The following is a 26,588-nucleotide window of genomic DNA, read 5'->3' as shown; positions in this document are numbered from 1 at the left end:
CCCGTCGGCGAGGGTGGACGGGGCCGGACAAAGATGGCAGAGGGATGGGGGTGCGGGTGGACACGGTGAAGAGGGAGGGTGAAGTCAGAGAGCCGGAGAGAGTCCGTGAGGCCGGGGTGGATGGAAGAGAAGGGCAATGAGGTGGAGGAGGGAGCGTAGACAGGGGAGCGGAGTATAGACATGGGGTCCAAGCGAGGGTAGAGAAAGAAGAGGGAAAGAGACAGGACAGAGGTGAGAGGAGGTGCCGATGAGATGCAGCAGGAGCAGCCAAGAGCCCCAGGTTCCAGGCCTGGCCCTGTTCCAGCCTTGCTTGCCTCAGTGCTCCCCATCTGTGAAATGGGGATGGGGGCCCACGCTCCACTTCTCCCCTCCTCCTTTGCTGGTCGGGAGGTGAGGCCACTGGCAAGGAGAGGAGGCCCGAAGATGGAGTTGCTCTGACCCCTGGAACCTGCCCGGGCCCCAGCACTCGAGGGACCCCCAGTTCCCACAACCCCAGCAGGGCCCTGGCTCCTCAGCACACACCAGATGGGCCACCCATAGCAAAGGCCGGCCTCAGGGTCCCCTCCTGCCTGCAATGTCCACCCTCTTACCACCTCATCCCCTCCTAGGTGCTCTTCGAGGCCCAGCTGACACCTCAGAGAATGAGGGCATTGGGGGAGGCCCTCTTAAAGATGCTGGGGGGCCGGCAGGGCCCATGAACCCAGATTTCCAGCAATCTCAGGAGAAGACTGTCCAAAAGATCCCTTGCTGCTAATAGTCCCCTGGCGTGCCTTCAGTGCAGGCTGCCCGGGTGATGGGCACGGAGCTGGAACAAGGTCTGGGGCCAAGTGTGTGGGGAAACCACCCCAGTGGCCTCCTTTCAGTGCCTCGGGGGCTCTGAGCTCGGTCCCAACCTTTGCATGTGCCTTTCCATCCATCTGGAGCAGCCACCCTTCCCTGGCTGGCTCTGTCTCACCCTTCAGGTCCCAAGAGAAATGTCATCTCCCTGGAGAGGCCCCCCCCAGACCACCCAGAGGAGGCTGGTGGCCTCATTCCTATTCATTTCTTTTCAGGCATTTTCACACCCTGCACTCATATACTCGTGTGTTTGCATGATTGGTGCCTATCTCCCAGACCTGGCAGCTCAGAGGCCGGGCTGGACTGAGATCTATCCCAATAAAATCCTGCCTGTGATGCCCTAATGCGTTCCCAGGTTCGGGACCACTGTGCTAATAAACACTTTACTTTGAATCTTGACCACATCTGAAAATTCAGAGCCTCGGGCACAGGGCGAGCCCGCAGCAGAGCGAGAACTCGAGAACTGGGACCCAGGTCTGTCTGAAGGCAAAGCCTCTCCCCACACCAGATCCCTGGGAAGGGGCAGAGTAAAGGGAGCTGCCCACAGAGGTCTCTCTGCCTGAAACAGGAGGGGAGGGAGAGCCCAGAGGGTCAGTCTCGGCCCTTTGGCGTCATTCGGATTGCTATGTCAAGGGGACAGTTGCGAGGCTCCTGAACAGAGTGGATTAGAGAGAAACAGGCCATGCGAGGCAGGGAGGTTATAGTGGCTGGATTTGCGTATCCTTTGCATGCTATTTGCATACCACCCTCTCCCTCCTGTCTCTGCCTGAGGCTGGAGTCTGTAAGGCAGCAAAAGGCTGGTTAAGATGACCGTGATGCCTAAAACACTGACTCCACAGCCCCTGAACAAAGGCAGGAGGGGTGTGCTGCCTCCTTCAGGCAGCCCCCCTATGTTAGTGGGCCACAGCCAGGAAGGTGGGAGGAGCTCATGCCAAGATGGGGTCACACGCGTGCAGGGGCAGGTAGGGAGGGCACCTGTCTGGGGTCGGCCCCGCAATAAGGGGGTGCCCGTCGCAGCACAGCCTTGCTGCCTCCTGGAGCATAAGCAGAATTCACCCAGGAGTGTGAGCGGTCGATACCCTGGAGACACACAGGGACGCGGTAGAATCCGTGGGCAGAAGGCGGGGAGAACGGCACGGAACACCAAGCGTGAGCACTGCCCGGGGCCATACGCGCACCCCGGGCACCCACACGCAACCCTGGCAAATGCACGTGCACATACGTGCTTGGGGCCCACGCGCATACGCTCCCTGGGGGCGGCCGTGCATGGAGTGCACGTATGTATGTGCCCCGTGCACACACATGCGTGGGGTCTGTGAGTATATGCACCTGTGCGTATATGCGCCCACACGCACCTGGTCCGCTATGTACACATTGCTTTTTTCAACCAGGCCGACCTCCAGCCACCCATCCTTGGGTCGGCCTTGGAGTGCGGAGCCCAGGGCAAAGTCTGAGTCGCAGCTCCCAAGCTGTGAAAGCCGCAGACCAGCCCCGCTGCCCAGAGTCAAGCTTCTGTCCGTGCTGCTGCTTGGAGCTTCCCGTCCTCTGTCAACCCTAATCCTTCACCCGCCCACCTGACAGCCGTGGCCGCTGAGGCTAGAGACCCCAGCGCCCACCCGCGCCCTACCTTGCTGGCCAGGATGCGGGAGACCTCGTCGTCCACAGAGCCCGGGGCCACAGCCAGGTCGGGGTTGCTGCTGCTGATGCTCTTAGAGCGGGCCAGGTAGAGGCTGGTGGGGCGGCCAGGGCCACGGGCCAGTGTGGCAGGCTGCACCGCCACTGGAGGGGCCCCTGAGGATGGCGGCAAGATGGTCGGCCCCCTGCCCCTTCCCGGCCGGCTGGCCTGGGTAAAGTCACTTTCTGTCTCTGAGCCTCAGGCTTCTCGCCTATAAAATGGGCATGCTAGTGGCTGCCACCTCATAGTGATTTGGGGGAGACGGGCAAAGCCCAAGAACAGTGCCTGGCACGTGGTCAGTGCCCAGAGGGGCTAGAGGTTAGTATTAATTACTTAGCAAATTGAAAAGGATCCAACTGCACTGAGCGTTCACCATATCAAGCGTGTTGTACGGATTAGACCTCACTTACTATTACCAGCGCCCCCATGAAGGGATGACCGTTATTATCCTTGTTTTACAAATGGAAAACAGACCCAGAGAGGTGAAGTCACTTGCCCAGGGTCACAGCATGTGTAGGAAGCAGAGCTGGGATTCGAGCTTGGGCAGCCCAGCTGCGTCTCTGCTTCAACTTAACTGCAGATGCTTGTTGACTGGCTGAATGACCCACCAGTCAAGCAACAAAGACCACCAGCCTGGGGAGGGGAGGAGTGAACAAAAAACTCTCTCTCTTGCAAGTTGCCCAAAACAGCCAAGGTCTGTACGGCTTCCGGGCCTTTGCACATGCTGTTCCCTCTGACTGGGATGCTCTCCTCCCAGATATGTCCTGTCCCCCAGGGGCCTCCCACTAACACTTACCACTTGGGAGGCTGGGCTCGGTGCCAGGCAGTCGGAAGGCATAGTGGACGTAGGCAGCCAGCAGTGGGCAGTGACCACGGGCATCCTGGGCAGCCTCTAGACTCCGATGGACAAGGCTGACCACATGGGCCATTGCCTCAAAGGCCCCACGGCCTAAGTTCACTGCCGGGCAGAGCAGAGGTCAAGTGCTAAAGTCCAGGGCCTTCTACCTCCCCAAGGAACTCCTATCTCCCACCTTTCCAAGGGGTTGTGGGGCCAATCAAAGGGTCACAGGTGGTTGGGAGCCATTTTTCAGAAAGGAAGACCGAGGCCAGAAAGATAAGCGGGCTGAGGAGGTCACTCAGGACCAGGGGACTGAGGGGCCGGCCCTCTTCCAGATAGGGAAACTGGGGTCTGAGGCTGTGCCCGCTCACCGATCTGGCCGCCAATGATTGGAGGCCGCACGACCAGACGGACGAGCTTGTCCAGCACGTGATGGGAGAAGGCAACAAGGGGCTCGGGGCTGGCGAGGCGCAGGGCTGCTAGGCTGGCCCGCATCTCCTGCTCCACAGTGCTCTCACTCAGCACGGTGTCCTTGAGGCGGAACGGGAAGGCCCCCTCCTCCAGGACATGCACCAGAGTGAAGAACTTGTCCAGGTGAGGGTCCTGGGGGTGGGGGGAGCCGGGGTGAGCAGGGCGGGGGGTGGCCAGGGTTCCATGGCTGGGAAGGCCCTGGAGGGTTGGGGGTGGTGCTCAGTGGGCAGAAAACCAAGGCCGGGGATCAATGAACTGACTATAAATGAGGAAAGGGATGAGCTAGGAGCTGGAGGGAGGAGAGGGGCGGGGGAGTGACCACAGAAGCGGTGAGGGACACACGCGGGGAGGAGAGACCATGCAAAGGGCCAAAGCCCCAGCTGGGATGGCCACTGGCATGGCCGCCCCCGCCTGACTCAGCAGCTTCCCTGGGAGCCGGGCCTCGCTGACCAAAGTCACGTCCATGGCCCGAGGCCAGGCCTCCCCGGTCAGCGGCACTGTTGCTCAACCCCAGGGCCGGACTCCTGGGTTCCCCCCACCCCCTACCTGCGGGTGCACAGAGGACACAGCAGTGAGCTCCACGCTGAACACGCCCTTGTGGCCGTCCACCCAGCGCATGCCCGGCAGCGCCACCTGCAGGAGGGACACGCCAGGTGGGCACTGGCCCGCCCTCCCGTGCCCATAGCGCCACCGGCCCCAGCCACTGCAATACTGTGGGTGTAACCCAGCCCCACCGGCGGGAGCAGCCGGGCGCCAACGGGGGGGGACACAGACAGGAGGGAGTACTATGGGGGTCCCCTGGGCAGGCTGGAAGCCTGGGGTACAAACAGAGAAACAGACAATGGAGGCCTGGGGTGCACATTACTGAGGGGAATGAATTGGGAAAGAGCATAATGGGAGAACTTGAGGCCCCCAGGGCATTAATGACAGCTCAAGGGTAAGTGGGAGGGTGACAGCATTAATGGGGGTGATGGGACCTGGAAGAACTACTGGGGGCATCGTGGTCAGGGAGGCAGGCAGGGCTACGAATGGGGGACTGGAGCAGAAGGACAGTGGGGAATGGTGAGTGCAGGGGCAGGAGGTGGTAATGAGGCCAGGCTAGTGGGGGACAGGGACATGTGGGGACAGTCGGACACACAAAAGTATAATGGGGGGGATGGAGCAGCCAGGGGCCCCGGAGGCCCTAACAGAGGGCAACAAGGCTCCCAGGGGTATTGATGGGAAGGAAGGCACGGCACAGATCGGGGACCATGTGGTGGGAGCCTGGGGAGTGTTGTCGGGGGACAAGGCACTGGGAAGGGAGGCAGGGGGCCAGGGCACATACGTCTGGTGTGAGCACGGAGTAGCTGGGTGGGAGCTGGTCCACAGACACAGGGAGGCAGAAGGGGCCGGTCCTCAGGCGGCCATGCTGCAGCAGTGGGATCCACTGGGGAGAGGCTGGGGGTCAGGTCTGGGGCCAAACAGGGGGTCAGCGGGGCTGGGGGGTGGGGGTGAGGGCTGGTGGGGTCTCACAGTGAAGCCCACGGGAGTCTCCAGCGCTGTGCCCGGCCGGGGCTGGCAGCTGACGTGGTAGAAGGTGAACAGCAGGTGGTGGTTCTCGGTCACACAGGCCGGAAGACGCAGCTTGAACTCCTCGTAGAACTCTGGGGACCTGGCATGGGGCTCTGCTGGGGGCGGGGACGCCCCTGGCCCTCCCCATCCCCTCTTGCAAGTCAGACCCCAGTGCTGCCTGGCCCCACGGTCTGCTCTCTGCCTCAGGATCCGCCGCCGGCTCTCCTAGCGGCAGCCTCCTCCCCTCCCGCTGCCCTACCGCGTCCCCACCGCCAGTCCCGTCCCGCCACCCCGCATACTTGTTGTGGTAGACCACGGGGGTGAAGGCCTCTCGGGTGAACTCACTGCAGCTGGACTTGCCAAAGATGACCTGGGGGAGGGTGAGCGTGAGGGGCCCCCCGGGATGTCCCAGCCGGGACCCCCGCCCCCGCCCCCGGCACAGCCACTGACCGGCAGGGCCTGGCTGGGGTCCTCCCCCGCCATGTACTGCACTCGCACGGTCAGGTTGCGCACGGAGCCCTGGCGGCTACTGAAGTTAAGGCAGTGTGGGTACACGTACAGCAGGTTCCTGCGGGGGCAGGGGGGCATCAGAGGGACAGGCGGGGCTGGGCTTCCGGCGCAAGCCTGGCCTGGGACACGGGGGGGGGAGGGGGGCGTCGATGGCCACACAGCTGGGGCACTGAGGGTGGCGTATGGGGCAATTATGGGCACCGGGCGAGAGATGTCACTGGCAGAGAGTGGGGGACAGGTGGGCACCCTCAGAGCATAGATGGGGGGACAGTACAGCTGAGCATGGGGACACAGAGGGACTCCGGGGGCACTGAGGCATGGGGGGGTGTCGAGCAGGGTCAGATGGGTGCTCAGGGTCGGGGTTCCAAGAAGGTGGCCCGGGCGGCCAGCAGTCAGGCCCGAGCCCCCACTTGGGCTGACCCGCCCCTTCCCCCCGCTCAGGGGCCTGACTGCCCTTCCCCCAGGAGAAGCCACTAGAGTTAGGAGGCCTGTGTCTCGGGTGGAGAAACTGAGGCCAGAATCAGAAGTGGGGCTGGGCTAAAGTCAGAGTTCTGCCTCTCCCTCTCACGGCTAACTCTGTGCAAGCCCCAACCTCCTTCTGGGCCTCAGTTTCCCTATCTGTATAACGGGGGCATTGAGCCTCCCAGCTTAGCCTTCATAACAATACCAGTAATAAGAAAACAAGGGGAGCGACAAGGATTGTACCAAACGTTAACATGGAACCTACTGCAGGCCCAGCTCTGTTCTAAGCGCTCAGCATGAGAAACAACTCAGTTACTTCTCCAAGCAGCCGAAGAGGGGGGAGGAACGCTCCTCCCATTTTACGGTGTATGTGTGTGTGTTGCGGGGGGAGAATAGAGGCACCTGCCCACAGTCATCCAAGGAGCAGAAATGGCAGCTAGCCCTGATCCGGGGCACACACGGGGCCTGCAGTCAGGCTGTGCGGCCTTGGGAGAATCTCTGCCCCCTGCACCCCTCCCCCAAACCATCCGAGCTAAGATGCTCACTATCCTCACTGCTATGGCTACCATGTCTGTTACTGTTGTCGTCCCTTCCACGGGCGGGGAAACTGAGGCTCCGAGCTTCAGGTTTCCCCGGCGGGGCCTGGGCCTGTCCTCAACCAGTGCCCCCCAGTCCACAGCTGGCCCCAAGCCCCAGCCGGCGTGATCTCAGCGTGGCCTCACCGGACATTCGCCTGATGCAACTGCCGCGCCACCGCCAGGCCCTTGCACAACCCGGGGTGTCCAGCTGGCCGGTTAACGATTGACCGGGGGTTAACGGGGTGCTGGGGCATAAAAGCTGGTGGCAGTGGTACCGTGGCTGCACCCTCAGAGCCTCAGCCATGCCCAAGCTCGCACTGTGCCTACTGTGTGCTCTGGCCACGGTGGCCCGGCCCGCCTCTGCAGCGCCCGTCGGGGGCCTGGAGCTGGCACAACATGAGGAGCTGACCCTCCTCTTCCACGGGGCCCTGCAGCTGGGTCAGGCCCTCAACGGTGTGTACAGGGCCACAGAGGCACGGCTGACAAAGGCTGGGCACAGCCTGGGCCTCTATGGCCGTGTGCTGGGCCTTCTGGGGCAGGAGGTCAGCCGGGGCCGGGATGCAGCCCAGGAGCTACGCACAAGCCTGTTGGAGATGCAGGTGGGCACTGCAGGTGGGGCATCGTGGGGTGGGTAGGAGTTTGCGGTGGAGTTGTCTAGGGTAACCAACTGGGTTTGCCCAGGATTGGGGGGGGTGGCATCCCTGGAATATAGGACTTTCAGTGTTAAAATTAAGCAAGTCCCAGGCAAACAAAGACAAGTTGGTCGTCCTACTAACATCCACTATTTATTGCTCAGATGGAGGAGGATGCTCTGAAGCTGCAAGCAGAGGCCACGGCCCAGGCGCTAGGGGAGGTGGCCCAGGGACAACAAGTGCTGCGGGAGAGCATGCAGCGGCTGGAAGTCCAGCTGAGGGGCGCTTGGCTGGGCCGTGCCCAGCAAGAATTTGAGGCCTTAAAGGTAAGAGCCTCCTGGCCCTGGTGGAGTGGAGACTCTGATTTCCCACAAAGAACTCGCTTCTGAGCCTTGAGTCCCAGAGACATCTCCAGATCAGCCTCCCAGTGCCATGGCCTCTAATCTATGTGACCCTGGGCAAAACCCTGGTCCCTTCCCATGCCTCAGTTTCCCCATTTGCAAATAAGGGCAACAATTCACATCTCAGAGCAGAGACAGGGACTCAACACAGATAAAATACTCAGCATGGGGCAGGGGCTATGGAAGTTACTCAACAAATGTATACTATCAGAGTAACTGGTAGTGTTTCTTGAGCGCCCAGGAACTACCCAGCCATGCCTCTTAATAATCCGTATCATGCTTATAACCCCCCCATGAAGCAAGTCTTCTGTCATCCCCATTTAACAGATGGGGAAGTTGAGGCCACAGAGTAGCAGTGACTTGTTAGGTCATACAGATGCAGGGTTGGGGGATGGGAGGTGAGTGGGCCCCAGCTGAGGTTTCTGTCCTGACCCCACAGGCCCACGCTGACAAGCAGAGCCACATCGTGTGGGCGCTCACAGGCCACGTGCAGCGACAGAGGCGGGAGATGGCCGCACAGCAGCATCGGCTACGACAGATCCAGGAGAGGTGAGGCTGGAGGGGACTGGTTGGGTGGGGCCGCTGGATGGGAGGCGTACAGGGCACCTGGATGGGGGCCCCTTTGCCTTGGCTGAGCCTCATCTCCCTTCCAGACTCCATACAGCGGCGCTCCCGGCCTGAGCCTGCCTGGGTGGAACTGAAGACCAGTCTACACGGACGGGCGCTGCCATGCCCCACGCGGCCCCTGCACAAAGAGGAGCTGCCTGCCCCTGGGGTCGGCCAGGGTGCCGGGGCCTGCTTCTGGCCACGGAGGAGAGACGGAAGCAGGCGGGGACACAGACAGAGGACATGTGTGTGTGGAGGGGTGGAGGCAGGGCATGGGACCCTTCATGCGTACACACCCCTCCATTAAAGCGGAGTAGTGGTATCTCACTCCGGGTGTCTGTGTGTGTCTGGGAGAAACGGTACCTTGCTCTGCATGATGCCTGAATACCCCCCCATTCAAGTGCCCAGCTGGGCCCTGGGGGCTGTACCTGTAGCTTGTGTGGGGGGCATAGACTTCACGGGCAGGGAACTCCAGGATCTCCTTGGTGGGCCGGCCCCTGGGGTCTGGGTAGGGCTTGACATGAAGCAGCTCCGGGGAGAGGCAGAAGTGTGGGTTCTCAGGGGCCGGGGAAATGTCGATCTTGAGCTGGGCTGGGGAGAGAGGAGCGCGTTTGCACCTGCCCAGGAGCCTCCCAGCCCCAGCCCCACCCTCTCTGGGCTTCAGGGCTGGGGCTCTGACTTTTCCATGATGCCCTCTAGTGGCTGTCCTTCAGGTGCTAAGGCCAGAAGTCACCCTCGATTGCTGTACCTTGCCTCCACATTCGATCAGCTCTACCCTCAGGACCCACGTCCCCACTGCCACCATGTCCCCCATTTGACCCACTATCTGTCTTATTATGTTTCTTGTCTATGATGCCCATTAAAGATCCAGCCCCTGACGTCAAGGATTTGTGCATCCGGTCCCCTGTGGGTCCCCGGGGCCTGGCAGTGCAGGTGCTCAGTGTGGGTTTGCTAAGTGACTGCATGGAAGTGCCAGCTCTTATTTACGGGGTGCACCACGCACCAGTCACGGGCCGCAGGCGCCGCAGGACAGAAGACGGGCGCCGCATGTCAGCCAGGAACTTGAAGAGGTCCTCATCACTGAGCCGCTCGGCCTCCTGCACGGGACATGCCCACGTAAACTGGGTCCCTGGGGCCCGTGCGCCCATAGCGGGGTAACGGGGCTTATCCCTGGGAAACCCTCCCCCAGCCCCACGGCCATGGCACCTGCTTAAAGAAGTTGGTGACAGTTAGCGTGGCTGGGCGGAATCCAGAGAAGCTGCAGGTGTCATCCCCACTACTTGTCCGATCCTGGGGCCCACGCCGGCGGCGGTCAGTCCAGGCAGGTCGGCGCTCTAGGGGAGGCAGTGATGGAGATGGAGGGGGCAGAGATGAATGGGAGGCGGGGAGTGCCAGAGAGACACGGAGACTCGACCTTGTACCAAGTCCGGCCAGCAGAGGGCGCCCCTTCCCCTCCCAGTAGCCCCGCCCCTGGCCAGGCAGCCCCGCCTCCTCACCGCCCTCGGAGTCCGAGTCGCGGTCCGGCTGCCCCGCGCTGCTCACGATGTTGGCCAGGTGGACCGCGGTCCAGGCGAAGGGCATGCGGTAGCGGCCCAGGCGGGTGCAGAACTGCTCCGCCGCTAGACGCAGCTTCTCCAGCTTCTCTTTGTTCTGTGGGGAGGGCCCCCAACCCACCCCACAAGCTCAGTGCCCCAGGCCTACCCTGCCCGGTGACCCCTTCACCACCCCGCCCAGCCTCCCCAGGCTTACCTTGGCCGTGTCCACCTCCTTCATCACCATGTAGGGCTCGCAGCACTCGCTGATGTCCCCCTGCTGCAATACTTTCTCCAACTGAGGGGGCAGGCAGGGCCAGTGAGGCCTTGTCCGGACCCCAACCTCCCACCCCATTTCCAATCGCCTGGCCCCCTCGTCGGCCCTCAGACACTCCATCCAGCTAGGGCTCTCGCTCCAACACCTCCCATGGCTCCCACTGTCCTCCGGATTGAGCACTAGCAGTTGGCTTGCCTGGCCAGCTGCCCCCTCCCCTCCCCTTTGAACCCACTCCAAACCCAAGTCTCCATATTTTCTCTACATTGATATTTTTGTTAATATACAAAGAGGCCACTCCAAGCATGGCCGGATGCCAATCCTGACCACTTGGGGGCTGTGGGAGCCTAAATAGGTCCCTAACCCATTCTGTACCTCAGTTTCCCCATCTGCAAAATGGAGGCCACAGCAACCCCCACCTCCTGAGGCTGCGGTGAGGTTAAAGGTGGGAATCCCCGTGTAGTCTGACTGACCATGAGCAGCGCCTGCCTGTAGGCGCTCAATTAGTGTCATTAGTGTAACCCAACTGAACGTCTTGGGGAAGGAAATTTGAGCCCACTCCTAGACACAGAAAATCTCACACAAATGTGCCAACTAGGTCCTTCTTCCCTAATAAACTGAAAAACTCTCAACTTAAAAAACATTCTAAATGTCCATCTGCACGTGCCAGGCCGCCCACTCATGGGTCCCGGCTTAGCAGTCACCTCTCCACAGAAGCCCTCCGTGATTTCTCCCTACCTGGGTTGGGTCAGGAGCTTCCTCTGGGCTACCCAGCTGCCTGTGCTTCCCCCACAAGAGACTTGATCACCCTTCTTGGTGACCTGGCCATCCTCTTCCATGAAAGCAGGGACCACCCTCTGGCGTTTACCATTATCACCCCCTGACCCAGCCCCAGCGGGCACCTTGATGACCAGGAAGATGTCGGGCGAAGGGTAGGTCACGGAGAAGATGGCGGAGCGGGCCAGGGTGGAGATGGCGGGGTGGGTGCCATGGGCCCGCAGCAGCCCCTTCATAGAGTCCGAGTTCAGGTCAAAGTAGAAGTTTTCTGAGATCTGGGGACATGAAAGGCAGCTGGGCCACCGCCTCCAGGAAGCCCACTGCCCTGCAACAAGGAGGAAGGTTGGGGTAGGAAAGGGAAGAAAGGGGCTCCTACCTTCTTTTTCTCCCGCACATCATACAGGGCCAAGATGCCAAAGATGGGCTCAATTTCGATCTCAAACCTACAGTGAATGGGAAGACTCTGGCAGAGGCTGTCCCTAAAACTCCCACCACCCACACACCCCACTCCCTCTTGAGACCCAGCCTAGGCGTGGTGCATTATGGTGCTGGTGGGGACTAATTTCCATTGGCCCACCAAGAATTGCTACTTAAGAGCTTGTAGGAAAAGCCTGTCCCATTTTGCAAAAGGGGAAACTGAGCCACTGAGCTCCTGCCCCCCACTCCGGCCCTGTAACTCGTGCAGAGCCCTTCCCCTGAAACGATGGCCCTTCTTCAGTTGATACAGAGGAAGCTTTTGGCACAATGACCCCCATCTTGAAGTTCTCAACTCCTGGGCTTCCCTGTCCCCCCTTTCTGAGGTGTCCTCTGCCACCCTGGGCTAAGTAAGGCCCATCTTCACTCCCCTGAACAGTCCCTGTAACCACCTTCCTGTCTTACTCTGCCCTGCTGGCTCCCACTCGTCATGCGAGTCTAAGGAAGCATCTTAAAACTTACAATTTGAGGCTCCCCAGTGTGCTGAGAACAAAATCCTGCCTGGTCCATTCCTGCCCACCTCTTGGCCTCATTTTCTCCCCTCCAGACATCTCCCAGCCTTTGGGTGTACCATGTCCCCCCACCTAGAGAGCCCTGTGTGGTCATTCCATGGTTACATGTCCTGTACACAGTAGGTGCTCAATGAGTGTTTGCTGAATGACTGGATACTCATAGAGCTGGTTCCCAGCCCCAGTGCTTGGGGCAGGCGGCCCACCCAGGCCTCAGGCCAGACCAGGGCCTCCCTTTCCTGCCCCCATCCAGGCAGGAACTCAGGGTGGGGAGGGGCAGGGCTGGGCTTAGGTCCAAGGCCACATCCTGTTCAGCTCCATTCCCACGCACTTCTGGCTGCTCCCAGGGACTGATGTGGAGGGGGCCTCGGTCAGCTGGAAGCCAGGTCCAGGGTCACCAGCGCCCCCACCAGCCTGGGTCCCAGCAGAGCGAGAGCCAGACTCCGGCCTCACAAGTCATGTGATCTCGCGCACAATGACTGCCACCCTGTGCCTCGGTTTCCCCCCCAACCCGCACCTATCTCACAAGATTAGGGGTAATGCATGTGAAGGGCTGAGAACAAAGCCTGGCACAGTCGGTGCTTAAGGCCTGGTGGCTTTGAAGAACAAGAAAAGGAAGTCTTACTTCCCACCTAAAAGTGCCCGGACCGCCTCATGGGTCTCAGGGCTGCACGCAGTCATGGCCCGGCTTGGGCAATGGGCGTCATGTGCGCGCGCACCGGGACCTACGTGGGGCCTCGCACGTCTGAAGGGAGGGGGTGAGTCAGCACACTCACTTCAGCGACAGACACTTGACCAGGATCCTCTGTCCAAAGTGTTCCCGGGGCGGCTCGGGGCGGCTGCAGCGTTCCACAGCCTCGTCCTGCCGAGAGCCAGGGAGGGCAGCTGGGACACGTCCTTTAAGAAGGGCTTGGAATGCGTGGCTTGAGACCAGCTCTACCCCCAGCCTGACTGAAGTTTCTTGCAGTTCCTTGTATTCCCCCTGCCTGGATGCCCTTCCTCGTCCCCTCCTCATCCAGGTCGCAGCTTAGCCGGCACTTCCTCCAGGAAGCCTTCCCTGACCCCTGAGGCCTGGGCAGGCTCCTTGTCCAGGTGTTCACCATGCCCTATTGCAAAGGGCCACATGGCTGGGACACAGAGGGCCATGTGAGGGCCAATATCCGGCAACTCATCACGGCACAACTCGGCCTGGGTTGCGATTTCTTGGGAGGAGGGTCTCTCCCCCACTACACTGTGAACTCTGAGGGCAGGGACTGAGTCTATCCTGTTCATGTCTGTACCTCCAAGGCTTGCCATCCATGTTGGTCAAATAAATACAGAGGCATACAGTAGGGACCTACTAAGAGGTGGTTAGATAAACATAGATGTCTACAGAAAACATTTGATTAATGCTGACTGGACATACAGAGGGATATATACTAGGCCCCTAGTAAGTACCAATTGAATAAAGATAGGAGTATACAGTAAGCACTCAATAAATGGCTGAATGAAAACAGAGGTGTATACACTAGGTTCCCAATAAAAGTTGGTTGGGTAGGGGCGCCTGGCTGGCTCAGTTGGTAGAGCCCTCGATTCTTGATCTCAGAGTTGTGTGTTCAAGCTCCATGTTGCGCAAAGACTTTACTTAAAAAAAAAGTTGGTAGGGTAAACATAAGTACTCAAGACATAGGAGTTGCTTCAATGCCATCTGATTAAATAAAGGATTATACAATAGGCACATAATTAACATTGGTTGAATAGAGAAGTATATAATAGGTGCCCAATAAATGCTGGGTGGATAAATATAGGAGTATATATAAAATAAAAGCCACTGAATAAAAACACAGGGTATACACTAGGTGCCCAATAAATGTCGCTTGGATCAACATAGGCATATATAGGAGATGCTCAATAAATATCAGTTGATTAAATTCTGTCTGAATTAAGAAGACTATACACAAGCATACATTAAGTATTGGTTGAAAGACGATAGGAGGGCGCCTGGGTGGCTCAGTTGGTTAAGCAACTGCCTTCGGCTCAGGTCATGATCCTGGAGTCCCGGGATCGAGTCCCGCATCGGGCTCCCTGCTCGGCAGGGAGTCTGCTTCTCCCTCTGACTCTCCTCCCTCTCATGCTCTCTGTCTCTCATTCTCTCTCTCTCAAATAAATAAATAAAATCTTTAAAAAAAAAAAAAAAAAAGAAAGACGATAGGAGTATATGGTAGGTATCCAATAAATGCTGCTGGGATAAATATAAGAGCATGTCGTAGACATCCAATAAAAGGAATTGAATAAAAAAACACGGTATCCAGGGGCACCTGGGTGTCTCAGTTGGTTGAGCCTCTGACTCTTGATTTCGGGTGATGGGATGGGCTCTGCGCTCAGCGGGAGTCGGCTTGAGATTCTCTCTCTCCCTCTCCCTCTGCCCCTCCCCTCTATGCCCGCACTCTCTCTCTCTCTCTCTAATAAATAAATATTTTTTTTAAACCCCCCAAAACAAAACAAAACAAAAAACCCCAGGGTGTACAGCAGGCCCCCAGAGAATGTTGGGATACCATATAGGGTCGGGTGCGTGCATGTGGGCCTCAGGGCGGCGGCGGGCCTGGGGGCTCCCACCTCATCAGGTGCCGGGTAGAGCGCCAGCAGGGCGCGGGGTCGGTGCTGCCGCCGCGAGGCCTCGTTCCGCCGGTCCACATCCTCAGGGGCTGTGCGCTCCAGCAGCCACGGCAGCAGTGAGTCAGCGGCCAAGTTCCTCAGGTCAAAGATGCCGGAGGCACCGCTGCTCCGCGGGGTGTCCTCTGGGGAGCCTGAGGAGTGCCGGGGGTCATCCTGCCGGTGAGGAGGCACAAACACGGAGCGCCGGCTGGATGCACCTTCAATCCCGCTCCCGTGAGACTGTCCCCATGCCCAATGCGTAGATGGGAAAGCTGAGGCCCAGGGGGTGGGGGGGTCACTGCTATAAGGGTCACTTTGAGGCTTTGCTGAGCCTCTTTCTAGAATCTTCTGCCTGGGAGGGCGCCCCTCCTTTACCACCGTTGGGGGAGGCTCCTCCTGGGGCCAAGGTAAGGACATGTGTGGGCTGGGCCAGTGAGAACCTTCCCTGGGGCTTTGCTCCCTGTCAACAGGGGAGGGAGAGTTCTTCCCAAGGGGACTGTCGCTGGCTCAGGGTAACCTGCCTGACCTCCCTGACCCAGCTATATGGTCAGAGGCAGACCACCCTGGTTCAAAGCCCCACTCAGCTCTGTGACCCTGTGTCCCCGAACCCAGCTCGAAGGGCCTCAGGATCCTCATCTACATCTAAAACTAGTAACAATGGAAGCGATATCAGTAACTCTTGGTAGGATTATCGTGGGCATAAAGCAGGAGCCCGGTGAATACTGGCTCAGGACCCAGTGGGCCAGTGAAGCTCCTCTAATCACCTTGCTGTGCCTCAGTTTCTTTATCTGCAAAATGGGTGTGGCCTTGCCTCCCAGGATGAAAGATGAGGACAAGTATAAAGCCTTTAGTACACACTAAGCATGTGTGTTCATAATCATGACCCTTAACTTTTAACTCACGGGGCTGACACATTTCCTTTTGGGTTCAAGGCCGTTTGGGTCACTTCCCGTCACATGTGACCGAGAGCTGGGGCCAGAGCCCACACACTCCTATGGTGACGCGTGCCCGGGGCTCCCTCACCGAGTCCTCTGGGCCGGACCTCTCATCCCCAGAAGTGTCCTGCTCAAAGACCTGGCGAGTGAGGTCCTTCTGCCGCTCTCGCTGCGTCTCTGTGGTGATAGGGCTATACGCCACACTCAGATGCTGGTACCTAGGAGGAGGCAGGGCTGGGTGGGTAGCAGGGATGAAGGCACCCCACAGGTCCATGTGATGCCTGCCAGGCCTTCCACCCTCCCTGTGATCCACCAGAGAAGTCCGGCTGCCCTTGCAGGGACAGTGGGCAGATAAGCAGGAGGACTGGCCCAATGGGCTCAGACCTGGCCTCTTGACCCTCTGCCTGGAGCTGCCCCCGAGTCAGACCCACCTCCTGTGAGCGATGATCCAATCCTCTGTATACATCTCCACTGCAGCTCTCACCTGGGCATCTAGCTTTCTGCACAAAATAAAATCAGGGTAAACAGAGGCAGGGCATGGTGTTCATCTGTCCAGTGGCCTGAGGTAGGGCCTGCCCTTCTGCCCGTTTTGGAGATGTGGAGACGGAAGCTCAGAGAGAGAGGGTAACTTGCCCAAGGTTACACAGCCAAGCCAGGAGTTGAACTTGGGGCTGTGGCAAGCTTGATGGAAGGGGGGTGTGGATGAGGGGCAGGCACGGAGGCAGTCCGGAGTCACAGACAAGGAGGGCGTGGGGCTGAACCCACCCATCCTCAGGGATCCCGGGCTCTGTGGTCCGGCATTCCCGGGGCTGTAGCAGGAGCTCCAGGTCGTCAGCTGGAAACTCAGCCAGGTCCCGGAGGGGCCCGGGCTCGGCGTCTGGTGGCCGGCTCAGGATCACATCCTCGAAGTCCAGGGGCTCAATGACTTCAGTCAGTGGGACCTGGGTTGGAGCAAAGGGGCTGTGGGCCCTGCCCTGGGGGCTGAGGAAGGGGGTGGGGGGGTGTGGGCTTGGGCTCAAGCAAGAGGGCAGTGGGAGCCATGGAGGGTGTTGGAGCCGTGAGGAGCCAGGGAGGACAGTGACCTCAGACTCTCTACCCCCATCCCAGCATGGCCTGCCCTGCCCCTCTTTCCAGGCAGGAAATCACACCCCTGTGCCTGGAGGGGCAGGGTTATGCTGGAAGGAAAGGCAAGCTGGCTGCAGCGAAGAAAGACAATTCCTCAGGCCCCACTCCCTCTCCGCTGCAGCTGGAAGTACCTCCCATCCCCCCCCCAATCTGGGTGGTCCCGGCAGCAGGAGGTGGGGCAGCATCAGGCTGACCACCCACGGCGCTGCCCCCCGAAACCCCTCAGCAGCTGCAGAGAGGGGACTACCCTCCCCACCCACAGGGAAAGAGGAGTGGGGACAGTCCCACCCAGGACAGGGCACTAGTGGGAGGGGTGGGTGGGATCAGGCCCGGGCAGAGCGGAACCCCACATCTGCTAGAGAGCAGGGTCCTGGAGGGGAGCATCTCCCAAACACGTACCCCCAGAAAGCTGCTGCCGCGCCTGCTGGAGTGCGGAGAGCCACTGCGCTCCCGGGACACCTGTTTCCGCACCTCCGCAGCCACTGTCCTGCGGGGACAGGGAAGGGGTCACTGAGGACATGACAACTTGGGCGATGTGGCCCTGGGAACTCCACTTCCGGCCAATAAATTCATTCTCCGAGAGGAAAATCCAGGCTGTGGAAGGGAAAACCCAGGCCACGGACCAGGAGAACCTGGACTTCAGAATCTGCAGAGCGCAGCCTCGGGGCCCCAGGGCTGTGGCTGATACAGAGGCCCCAGGACCCCCCAGGCTGGGCCTGGGGCCCTTCCAACCCCCCACCCCCCCACACCGGCCAAGCACAGATGGAAGGATTTGCTCCCGGCAGGGCATGAGGGTCACAGATCCTTCTTTATCCCTGATGCCCGGCAATGGGTGTGAGTCCTGGCTGGCCAGCCCCCTGGTCCCTGGCCTCGGCTTCCTCATCTGGGGGACCTCCACCCACCCTGTCCCATCCTTGCTGTGGGGCTTTGGACAAGTTACTCCTGCCTCTGAGCCTCAGTTCACCCATCTGAGCGTGTGTTAAGAGACCAGCATGATTCAAAGAGCACACCCAGTAACCAAGATCTGGGCTATGGCCTTCCTGGGCCACCTTCACCTGTGCTGGCCTTCCAAGTCAGGGAGGAGGAGGGTGAAGGGGCAAGACCCACAGGGGAGGGGGCCAGCACAGGAATCTGGGACTTGGTACGCCCAGGCACTCAATTCCTTCAGCTGAGCTTGGAAGGAGGGGAAGGAGAGAGAGCCGCACAGTTATCTGAGGAAGAGGATTCCAGGCAAAGGGTACAGCAAGTGCAAAGACCCTGTGGCTGGGCTCTGTGGTCCGAGCATGGAGACTCCTGCTTCCCGGGGTCTCTATGAAGGCAGGAATAGGGCTGTGTGGTCCCCATGCAGGCCCCAGCACCAGCCCCACACACAGTAGGTACTCAATAAATTTTTCTTGAGGGGAATGAATCCCTCCCCATTTCCCTCCTCGTCCAACTTGCCTAAATCCACCGTGAGTTAGGAGAAGCCCCAGAAATTTTAGCTGTGTGGCTTTGGGCAGATGGGATACCCTTTCTGGGCCTCAATCTCTCTTTTTTTTAATTTATTATTATTATTTTGTTTTAAGATTTTATTTATTTATTTGACAGAGAGAGACACAGCAAGAGAGGGAACACAAGCAGGGGGAGTGGGAGAGGGAGAAGCAGACTCCCCGCTGAGCAGAGAGCCCGATGCGGGGCTCGATCCCAGGACCCTGAGATCATGACCTGAGCTGAAGGCAGACGCTTAACAACTGAGCCACCCAGGAGCCCCTGGGCCTCAATCCCTCTTAAAATTGAGAAGGCAAGTGCCTGGGTATTTGGGCCTTTCTCCCATTTTCCACTTTTGTGCTTGGAAGTTTTCATAATGAAAAGTTGTACCCCCCCGGAAGTACTATGCTGATCACAAACCACGGACCACTGATGAGATGAATGCGTGCGGTGGGCTCAGGGAAGACAGGTGGGGCTGGGGGAGACTGGGGCCACCGGGGGTCATCTGGAAGCCTCTGAATTCAAATCCGTATAGGTCAGGGGCGCCTGGGTGGCTCAGTCGTTAAGCATCTGCCTTCGGCTCAGGTCATGATCCCAGGTCCTGGGATCGAGCCCCACAACGGGCTCTCTGCTCTGCAGGAAGCCTGCTTCTCCCTCTCCCACTCCCCCTGTTTGTGTTCCCTCTCTCGCTGTGTCTCTCTCTGTCAAATAAATAAATTAAAAAAAAAAAATCCATCAAACAAAACTTGACCATGACCCTGACCCATCATGGGGGCCTCCAGTTGAGACCTCAGCCTCACTCCTCTGCCTCTGTATTCTATTTACTTTCTCTCTCAACTGTCCCAGAGTCTTGCTTCTATTGTTCGGGGGTGTGGAGGGAGCTGATGGAGGATCTTCTAGGAAATTCAAAGGGTGTTCCAAATGAGCTATTTGTCCTCAAATTCCCAAAGTTGGGGCCACCTCCTCTGGAAGCCTGGGCACACAGGGTCTTGGGGGATGATTTATGAAAATGCTGGGACCAGGGCACCAACAGAGCAGGGAGAGGGGAGGAGGGACAGCCAGGACTCCCACTTCATTTTGTCTTTGGCCTTGGAGAGATGGCCCCCGACTGGGAAAAGGCCAGGTCCTCAACACTGTGGCCATGGGAGCCACTTTCCTGTGTCACAGGGCTCTGCACTTGGGCCTGGGCAAGCATGGATGAGTATCATCCCCTCTCTGGACCTCTGTACTGTACAATACAGTACCCACACTTTATCGAACTGTTCTGAGCATAAGGCTCGGCACACAGTAAGTGCTCAATTAAGGCTTGCTGTCACTAAGTTGCCTTAAAACGATCCTGGGAAATTGGAATTTCTGGCCCTGCTTTTTATGCTGGGCCAGAAGAGGAGTGAGGCTCAGAAAAGGGCGGGTCGGGAGGCCTCTGGGGTTAGAGAGCCGAATGCGGTAGGTGCCAAGAATCAAACCCCTGTGGGCCAGAAGTCAGAGTCTGTGCCCCCCAGCACGTGGTGTTCCACGTTGCCATGCTGGGGAACAGGGCCAAAAACAGGGGCTCCAAAACCTGACTCTCCCATGTCCACGCTCAGCCCTCCCCCCCCACAGTGGTCCCATCCAGCCTCCAGGTTTCAGGACCACCCAAACAAGGACAATCCTTGGGTCCATTCTGTGTGGCACCTGCCTCCTTTGCATGCCCACTTGGGTCTTGCAGGCATGCAGCCTGACCATAACCTGCCCTCCTGCCATCCTCCCCGTCTCCCTAAGGGCAGCCCCGCCCTCTGGGGATGCTCAGGACCCACGCCTGGGAGTCATCCCCAATTCCTCTCTTTCTCACGCGCACATCAGATCTGCTTCAGACACCCCCACGGAGCACATCTTTTAAAAGGAGGCAAAATGGGCGCCTGGGTGGCTCAGTTGGTTAAGCAACTGCCTTCGGCTCAGGTCATGATCCTGGAGTCCCGGGATCGAGTCCCACATCGGGCTCCCTGCTCAGCGGGGAGTCTGCTTCTCCCTCTGATCCTCCCCCTCTCATGCTCTCTGTCTCCCATTCTCTCTCTCAGATAAATAAAATCTTAAAAAAAATAAATAAATAAATAAAAGGAGGCAAAATGTTGAGCTGAATATACTGGTTTTCCTCAGGAAGTGACCTCAGGATTGCAATGAGAGACACTGCAAAGGTCAGGTGGTGGGTTACAGCTATTGCTGAGACAAGACCTCCTAAGGTGAAAGTCAACAATCCTACAGAGACACTCAGAGGGGAAAGATGAAGCAGTGGCATCACTGGGAATTCATGTGAGACTGTGGACCTCACCCCAGGGCTGGTCAGATTAACAGAAATCTATCCCCACAGGGGAGGAGGAGATAAAACCAGAAACGAGAATGGCATAAGCCTCTGACGCTGTGCGTTCCCACTTGAGTAAAAAAGTGAGGGAAGACTATGGATCCATATAAAACCATAAAGAGATTCCTCTTTATACCCCACCCTAGCCCTCCTGGACTGGCAGAACATTTTAAAGACAAATGATCTGCCTGCCAGCGACAGGAACTCTCATCTGCTGCTGGGGGAACCCCTTTGGACAACCGTCTGCAATGATCAAGCAAAGCTGAAGATAAGCCAATCCAGCAATTCCACGCAGAGGCGTAGATGCTCAGGAGGCTGAGAATGTTCACGGCAGCCCCGGTCATGACAACCCCAAAGTGAAAAGACGCACACGTTTTTTGACCGAAGACAGAGACTGTGCGTGGGCGGAATAGTATGCAGCAATGAAAAAGGACGCACCCGCCCATCGACGGCACAGACAAGCCCTCCTCCTCCTGACATTATGTCGGGTGAGAGACTCTGGGCACACAAGCCTCGACGCCCCACGTGATTCCACTGATAAGATGTTCTAAGCAGGCAAAAGTAACCCGTGGCGCACAGGGAACCAGCCCGGCTGGAGAAACCATAACGCAAGTGAGGAAGTGGGGGCAGCTGCCATCAGCATGGCAATTCCCTGGGGGACGGAACTGGGTGCAGATCAGGAGGGGCGGCTAGGTTGGGTGGCCCAGGAGATAGAGACTGCCTCCATCTCTGCCTTTGACCCCAGTGACTTTTTTCCCTGGTATTTATTGTCTTGTTGTTGTTGTTTTGTGTTCTCATTTTTTTAAGGATTTTATTTATTTATTTGAGACAGAGAGAGCGCACAAAAGAGCAAGAGAGAGAGCACACGAGCAGGGGGAGGGGGAGGGGCAGAGGGAGAGGGAGAAACAGACTCCCCACTGAGCAGGGAGCCAGATGCCGGGCTTGATCCCAGGACCCCGGGATCATGACCTGAGCCGAAGGCAGACGCTTAACCGGTTGAGCCACCCGGATACCCCTGCTTTTTAATTTTTTAAAAAGTAATCTCTACCCCCAATGTGGGGCTCGAACCCATGACCCCGAGATCAAGAGTCCCATGCTCCACTGACTGAGCCGGCCAGGCGCCCCCTTGGCATTGGTTCTATAACTAACTACTATTTAAACTTTGCATTTTTCTAGATGCATGTCAGATGTCACCATTTTTTTAAAGGTAGAAAGTAACAATACGTGTGTGTGCTCACGTTTGCAGATGTATTTGGGGACAGGGGTGGGAGGGAGACATTTCCTTGAAATCCCAGAGGCACCTTTGGAATTTGGTCAATACATGTCTCTTTGCCCTCCCACGCCTCCAACGAAATCACTATTTCCTTGAGTGAGAAATGCCACCTGCCCTGCAGGAGACAGCTGGGGGGCCGAATGAAGATGCCGCTATCAGATGCCTGGAAGAACGGGGGATATGTGGGGGCAGGAAGAGACACGGTTTCTGAGATTGTTCTGAAGTCTGGGGCCACACACTCCTGGGCTCACTTCCCCACAAGAGACACTCGACAGTCACTGGACTGTGAGTCCAGCTTTCTATAGTTATACCTATGTCACCAGGCTCTGGTGACAAATGGCATTCCCGCTGGGGACCAGCCAGCCATAAACATATTATAAGCGCTGGCCATTATCACCATTCCATATTGTGTTTTACTCTAAACAGTATAAGTGAAAAAATGAACAAGTTATATTGCATACAGTAATGTTTGTCCATGTTATTTACTTTTATAAGAGTTTGTAGTTTTAAGTTGTCCCCCCAAATCTTTGTGTTTTTTTTTAAGAATCTGTTCATTAGGAAACTGGGGGACTGTTTAACTTTTGGGTCAATATGGCATTGTGGAATGAATGACTGAATGATTGAATAGATGAATATAGGCCCAGATCTGAGCATGTAGACACCTGGGTGTCCACTAGGCTGCTCTGGAGGCCCTGGCAAAGGATGGCTAGAAGACGTGAGCCTTTTGCTTGTGGTTCACTGGGGCCCCAGGATCATTCTCTGCTCTTCTTACCCTGGGCTCTGTAGCATCCGTTCCCCAGGGCAGGACCCAGGACCTCTCTTTTTTACTGGAGTGGAAGCCAGGACCCAAGAACACAGAGACTGAGTGGCAAAGAAACGCGTTCAGAGAAGCCAAAGGTCCAAGACAGAGAGGCAATTTGGGAACATAAAGATAACAGAACATAAAAATTGCCGGACTCCTATGCTCCAGACACATGGTCACATCCATATGTTCAGAACTCTTCATGGCTCCCACCTCACTCAGGATACAAGTTAAGGTCCTCCCCACAACCCACAAGACCCCGCACGATCTGCTCCCACTGTCCCCTTCCTCACTCTGCTCCAGACTGGCTGGCCTCCTCAGATGACCTGTAAAGACACTATGCCTCCTCCTGCCTCAGGGCCTTTGCACTTGCCTTTCCCTGTGTTTGGATTGCTTTTCCCCCATATATGGGCATGGATGCCTCCTTCACCTCCTTCAGAACTTTGCTCAATTGTCACCTTATCATCCCGGCCTTCCTGATCTGCTTCTCATATCTAAAATGGCCCCCATCGTCCCCATCTCCTTTCCCTGCCTTGTGTGTCCCCATAGCACTGGCACTTATCATTAATACATAATCTACTTTATTGTGCTACTCCTCTGTCTACCCCATTGTATCTGCCACCAAGGGTGGGATCTTTTCTTGTGTCTCCATCAGGCCAGCTCTGGACCCACAGGGCGCTCTTTCACTTGGGCGTGGCCAGCACAGGTCCCCTGTAGAGAGGACCCCTGGGCAGACTCTGGCCACGGAGGCAAAGATGGGGGAGAGGCTCTTCAGCCCTAGTCTGACCTCCCCCTCCCGGGCTGAGTCTCTTACAATCTCCAGTGGCCACGGAAATGGATCCCCCAGCGCCTGGCGCCTGTCCCCTCCCCCGTCTGCCCACCAGCTGGTTGGGTCCCCAGCCCCCACTCCCTCCATTCAATCACCCATCCATCTCCAGCGCGTCCAGCCGCCGCTGGGAGAGCCTGAAGCAGGGCTGGGGGGGGGGGGGGAGGGCATCCACAGCTGTCCCCTGCTCCCCAGACAGCTGGGCACAGGACCTTGGCAGCGGGGGAAGAGCACGGGAAACTTCCCGAGGGGCCTCAAAGGCCTCCAAGAGCACCATCCCCGTTCCCAAATCCCGGTTCCAGGAGCATCCCAGCCCCGCGCCAGGAAAGAGGGTGGGTCGCGAAGGCCCCTCCCGCTCCCATGCCCTCGGGCTCGGGGACCCGGGAAGGACCGGGAGTGGCGAGGGACGCGGAGGGCTCCCGGTCCCCGCTCTCCCTGAGCCGCCGCCTCCAGGAAGGCCCCCGGACACGCCCCCACGCGTCCCCCCCCACCCCACCCCGGCGTCCAGGGCGGACCTCGGCTCAGCCGCCATCGCACTCGCAGCCCCGCCGCGGCCCCAGCGGGGACCCCGGCCGCCCTCCCCGCCTCCCGCCGCCCCCGGCCCCCGCCGGAGGAAGCGGGCCGGAGTCGGCCCGGGCGGAAGGGGCTTGAATCGGGGGCGCCGGGGCCGGGGAGGGCCGGGCCGCCCCGGGGCGGGGCTCGGACACGTGCCCGGCGGCCGCGCTACCTGTTGATCTTGTGCGCGAAGGCGCGGCGCTCGGCGGCCGCCATGGCGCCGCGCGCGTCCCGCAGCTGCCGCCGCGCGCACCGTCCCCGCCGTGGTCGCCGCCGCCGCCGCCGCCTCCCGGTTCTGGGCTGCCCGGGCTGGGCGGGGCCGGGGCCGGAGGCGGGGCCCTTCCGGGTGTGCGGGGCGGCTCCGTGCTGCCCCTGCCGGCCGGAGGGGCGCGGGGGCCCCAGGCCGCCTCCGCGCGCCCCTCGGGCCTGGGGTGGGGAAACTGAGGCTCTGAAGGGGGCAGGAGAGGAGAGGCGCCGGGACCGAGGCTGGGGGTGTCAGACTCCGGGGGATGCTCTTTCTGCGCTCTGATTAATCCCCACAATAAGTATAACCTCAAGCGTTTATGAAGCATGGCCCTGCAATTCACAGGTGCAGAAGGAACGATCGTTTCCCCATTTTACAGATGGGGAAACTGAGGCACGGAGGTGATCAGACGTTTGCCCAGGCCTGAGTGATCGCAGGGGTCTCTGAGGCCACTGTGGGATGTGCCCCAGTCCAGGACAAGGGAAGCAGAGGGGTCCAGCTGGGCTCTGAGATGCCGGGCCATGTGACTGGGGCCTGAGTGGCCCGGATGCCTCCGCTGGAAGGAGGATGTGGGGATGTCTCGGTTTACTTGTGGTCTCAAATCTCTCCCCAGTGGTTCCTCTCCCAGCTCCAGTGAAGCAGCAGTCTTCAAGAATTCTCCAGCCCCCACTCATGCTCTGGATGTGCCAACCCCTTGCTCACCCCCAAGCCTTTGCATGGGCAGATTCCTCCTCCCGATGGCCTTTCCAGCCCTGGTCAGAAAATGTCCTAGGCAGAATTGGGGGCTGAATGATACGAGGGCACGGCTCTACCTTAGGGCTTTGCATATGCTGCTCTTTTTCCCATGTATGGGTGTTAGCATTATCCTCCCTTTTACACGTGAGGAAACTGAGGCCCAGAGAAGCAGAAGAACTTGCCCTAACTAGGCAAGTGGATCAGTATCAGATCCTGAAGCCAGAGAAGGGAGGCTTGGATTTCCGGGCGGGGCGGGGGAGGGGGGAGCCCTCATACCCTGCCACTCAGCCCCAAGCTCTTAAGGGCACAGCAGGGCTGTTCCCAGCCTGGCATGTGACATGTGTATCTGTCAGCAGCCCACGCACTTGCACTTGCCTGAGTGGTCCAGCCACTCTGACCTGGGAACCGCCAGGTATAACCCCGCCCATCACTCTGCTGTGCCCCACCCCATGTCACCCTCACCCCAACCAGCAGCCTCCTGGGCTAAAGTGCCTGCCTCGCCTTTGGGCTCCTGGGAGCCCGGCTGGGCAAGAAACATGAAGATGAGCAAAGATTTCTGGGTTTCTCCCCTCCCCTCTGCCTCGTTCCAGCCCAAGACCCCATCATACCTGGTCTCGTGGCTCCTGACCTCACCCCTCCAGTTTGTTCTTCCTTTAGTGTCCAGAAAAGGCCTGGCAACACCTGAATCAGGTCAGGCCCCTCCTTTGCTTAGAATCCTCCCTGGCTCCCACCTCATTCAGGGTAAAAGCCAAAGTCCTCCCCAAGGCCCACGAGGCCGTGCGTGATCCGCCTCCCCTCCCCTCCCCCTCCACTCCAGCTGCCCACCTGCTCAGTGTCCTCTGAGCCCTAGAGCACAGCTCCCTCTTCACATGTGCTGTCCCCCTTCCCACTCGTGGGTGCCGTCATCACCCCACTTTTGCAGATGAGAAAACTGAAGCCCAGCGAGGCGGAGCGACTTGCCCAATTTCACCGGCAAGCCAGCGTCCCATCTGTGATCCCAGATTTGTCAGCGAGGGAGCCTGACCCTGAAATGTGTGTCTCCAAATACTCACAGAGTCCCAGGCCAGGCCAGGCTGTGGGACCCAGGGTCGATCACTCCACCTCTCTGAGTCTCCATCTCCTCATCTGCTCCATGGAGGGCTTGTGGCCGGTCCCAGCACGAGGCACAGACCTCGCTCAGGAGCACCAAGCTCCAGGCCCTCGTGGGAGTTGGTTCCCCCCAGGAGCCGGTGGGGGCTGTGAGCCCAGTGACTCCAAGCCCAGTCTGGGTGGGAAGGCTGCTTCAAAGATGCCTCCAAGGAAAGGCCCTGCCCCAGCCGCCTGGAGCCTGCTGCCTGCCCCGGTGCCTACCAGGCCTGATTGGTGAGGAAGTTCCTCTTCAGGCCACGCCAGGCCTGACTCAGCCAGGCAGGGCGAGGTGACCCTGGCAGCTGCTCAAACAGAGGCCAAGCTTGGCGGGGACTTTGGCCTCGTCTGGCTGTGATGAGGAACAGACTATAGGGTATGGGGACAGCGCCTCTGTACCGAGGA

The 26,588-nt window shown here is 58.7% G+C and overlaps 2 protein-coding genes across 19 annotated transcripts in view; one reads left to right on the top strand and one right to left on the bottom strand.

Moving 5' to 3' along the window:
* The window catches only part of DOCK6 (dedicator of cytokinesis 6), a 43,426-nt gene extending 17,051 nt beyond the window's left edge, over positions 1 to 26,375 (bottom strand). For 4 of the 18 annotated variants that reach the window (XM_036075292.2, XM_036075299.2, XM_078055480.1 and 1 more), the window contains exons 1-23: positions 26,111 to 26,363; positions 17,221 to 17,308; positions 16,462 to 16,637; positions 16,128 to 16,196; positions 15,785 to 15,914; positions 14,723 to 14,935; positions 12,904 to 12,989; positions 11,521 to 11,587; positions 11,270 to 11,419; positions 10,311 to 10,391; positions 10,058 to 10,211; positions 9,768 to 9,895; positions 9,565 to 9,658; positions 8,990 to 9,152; positions 5,823 to 5,940; positions 5,672 to 5,742; positions 5,334 to 5,472; positions 5,146 to 5,247; positions 4,368 to 4,454; positions 3,722 to 3,953; positions 3,309 to 3,470; positions 2,465 to 2,628; positions 1,813 to 1,917 (exon numbers count right to left, since the gene is read on the bottom strand). In XM_036075292.2, coding sequence (XP_035931185.2) covers positions 1,813 to 1,917; positions 2,465 to 2,628; positions 3,309 to 3,470; positions 3,722 to 3,953; positions 4,368 to 4,454; positions 5,146 to 5,247; positions 5,334 to 5,472; positions 5,672 to 5,742; positions 5,823 to 5,940; positions 8,990 to 9,152; positions 9,565 to 9,658; positions 9,768 to 9,895; positions 10,058 to 10,211; positions 10,311 to 10,391; positions 11,270 to 11,419; positions 11,521 to 11,587; positions 12,904 to 12,989; positions 14,723 to 14,935; positions 15,785 to 15,914; positions 16,128 to 16,196; positions 16,462 to 16,637; positions 17,221 to 17,308; positions 26,111 to 26,175 — 2,844 coding nt within the window. In that variant the 5' untranslated portion in view covers positions 26,176 to 26,363. Of the gene's footprint in view, positions 1 to 1,812; positions 1,918 to 2,464; positions 2,629 to 3,308; positions 3,471 to 3,721; positions 3,954 to 4,367; positions 4,455 to 5,145; positions 5,248 to 5,333; positions 5,473 to 5,671; positions 5,743 to 5,822; positions 5,941 to 8,989; positions 9,153 to 9,564; positions 9,659 to 9,767; positions 9,896 to 10,057; positions 10,212 to 10,310; positions 10,392 to 11,269; positions 11,420 to 11,520; positions 11,588 to 12,903; positions 12,990 to 14,722; positions 14,936 to 15,784; positions 15,915 to 16,127; positions 16,197 to 16,461; positions 16,638 to 17,220; positions 17,309 to 24,251; positions 24,377 to 26,110 lie in introns of those variants that run through there. The other 14 variants (XM_036075316.2, XM_078055491.1, XM_036075338.2 and 11 more) reach the window with 8 other exon arrangements.
* Positions 7,106 to 8,888, top strand: ANGPTL8 (angiopoietin like 8). Its single transcript, XM_036075422.2, has 4 exons — positions 7,106 to 7,521; positions 7,719 to 7,880; positions 8,395 to 8,504; positions 8,609 to 8,888. Exons 1-4 carry the CDS (start codon positions 7,225 to 7,227, stop codon positions 8,634 to 8,636), a joined length of 597 nt encoding a protein of 198 aa, XP_035931315.1. The 5' UTR covers positions 7,106 to 7,224; the 3' UTR covers positions 8,637 to 8,888.
* Positions 26,376 to 26,588: the final 213 nt, after the last annotated feature.

This window comes from Halichoerus grypus, chromosome 1 (genome assembly GCF_964656455.1).
Source record: "Halichoerus grypus chromosome 1, mHalGry1.hap1.1, whole genome shotgun sequence".
In the NCBI taxonomy this organism is placed as follows: Eukaryota; Metazoa; Chordata; class Mammalia; order Carnivora; family Phocidae; genus Halichoerus; species Halichoerus grypus.
This window is presented reverse-complemented; position numbering and strand designations above follow the sequence as displayed.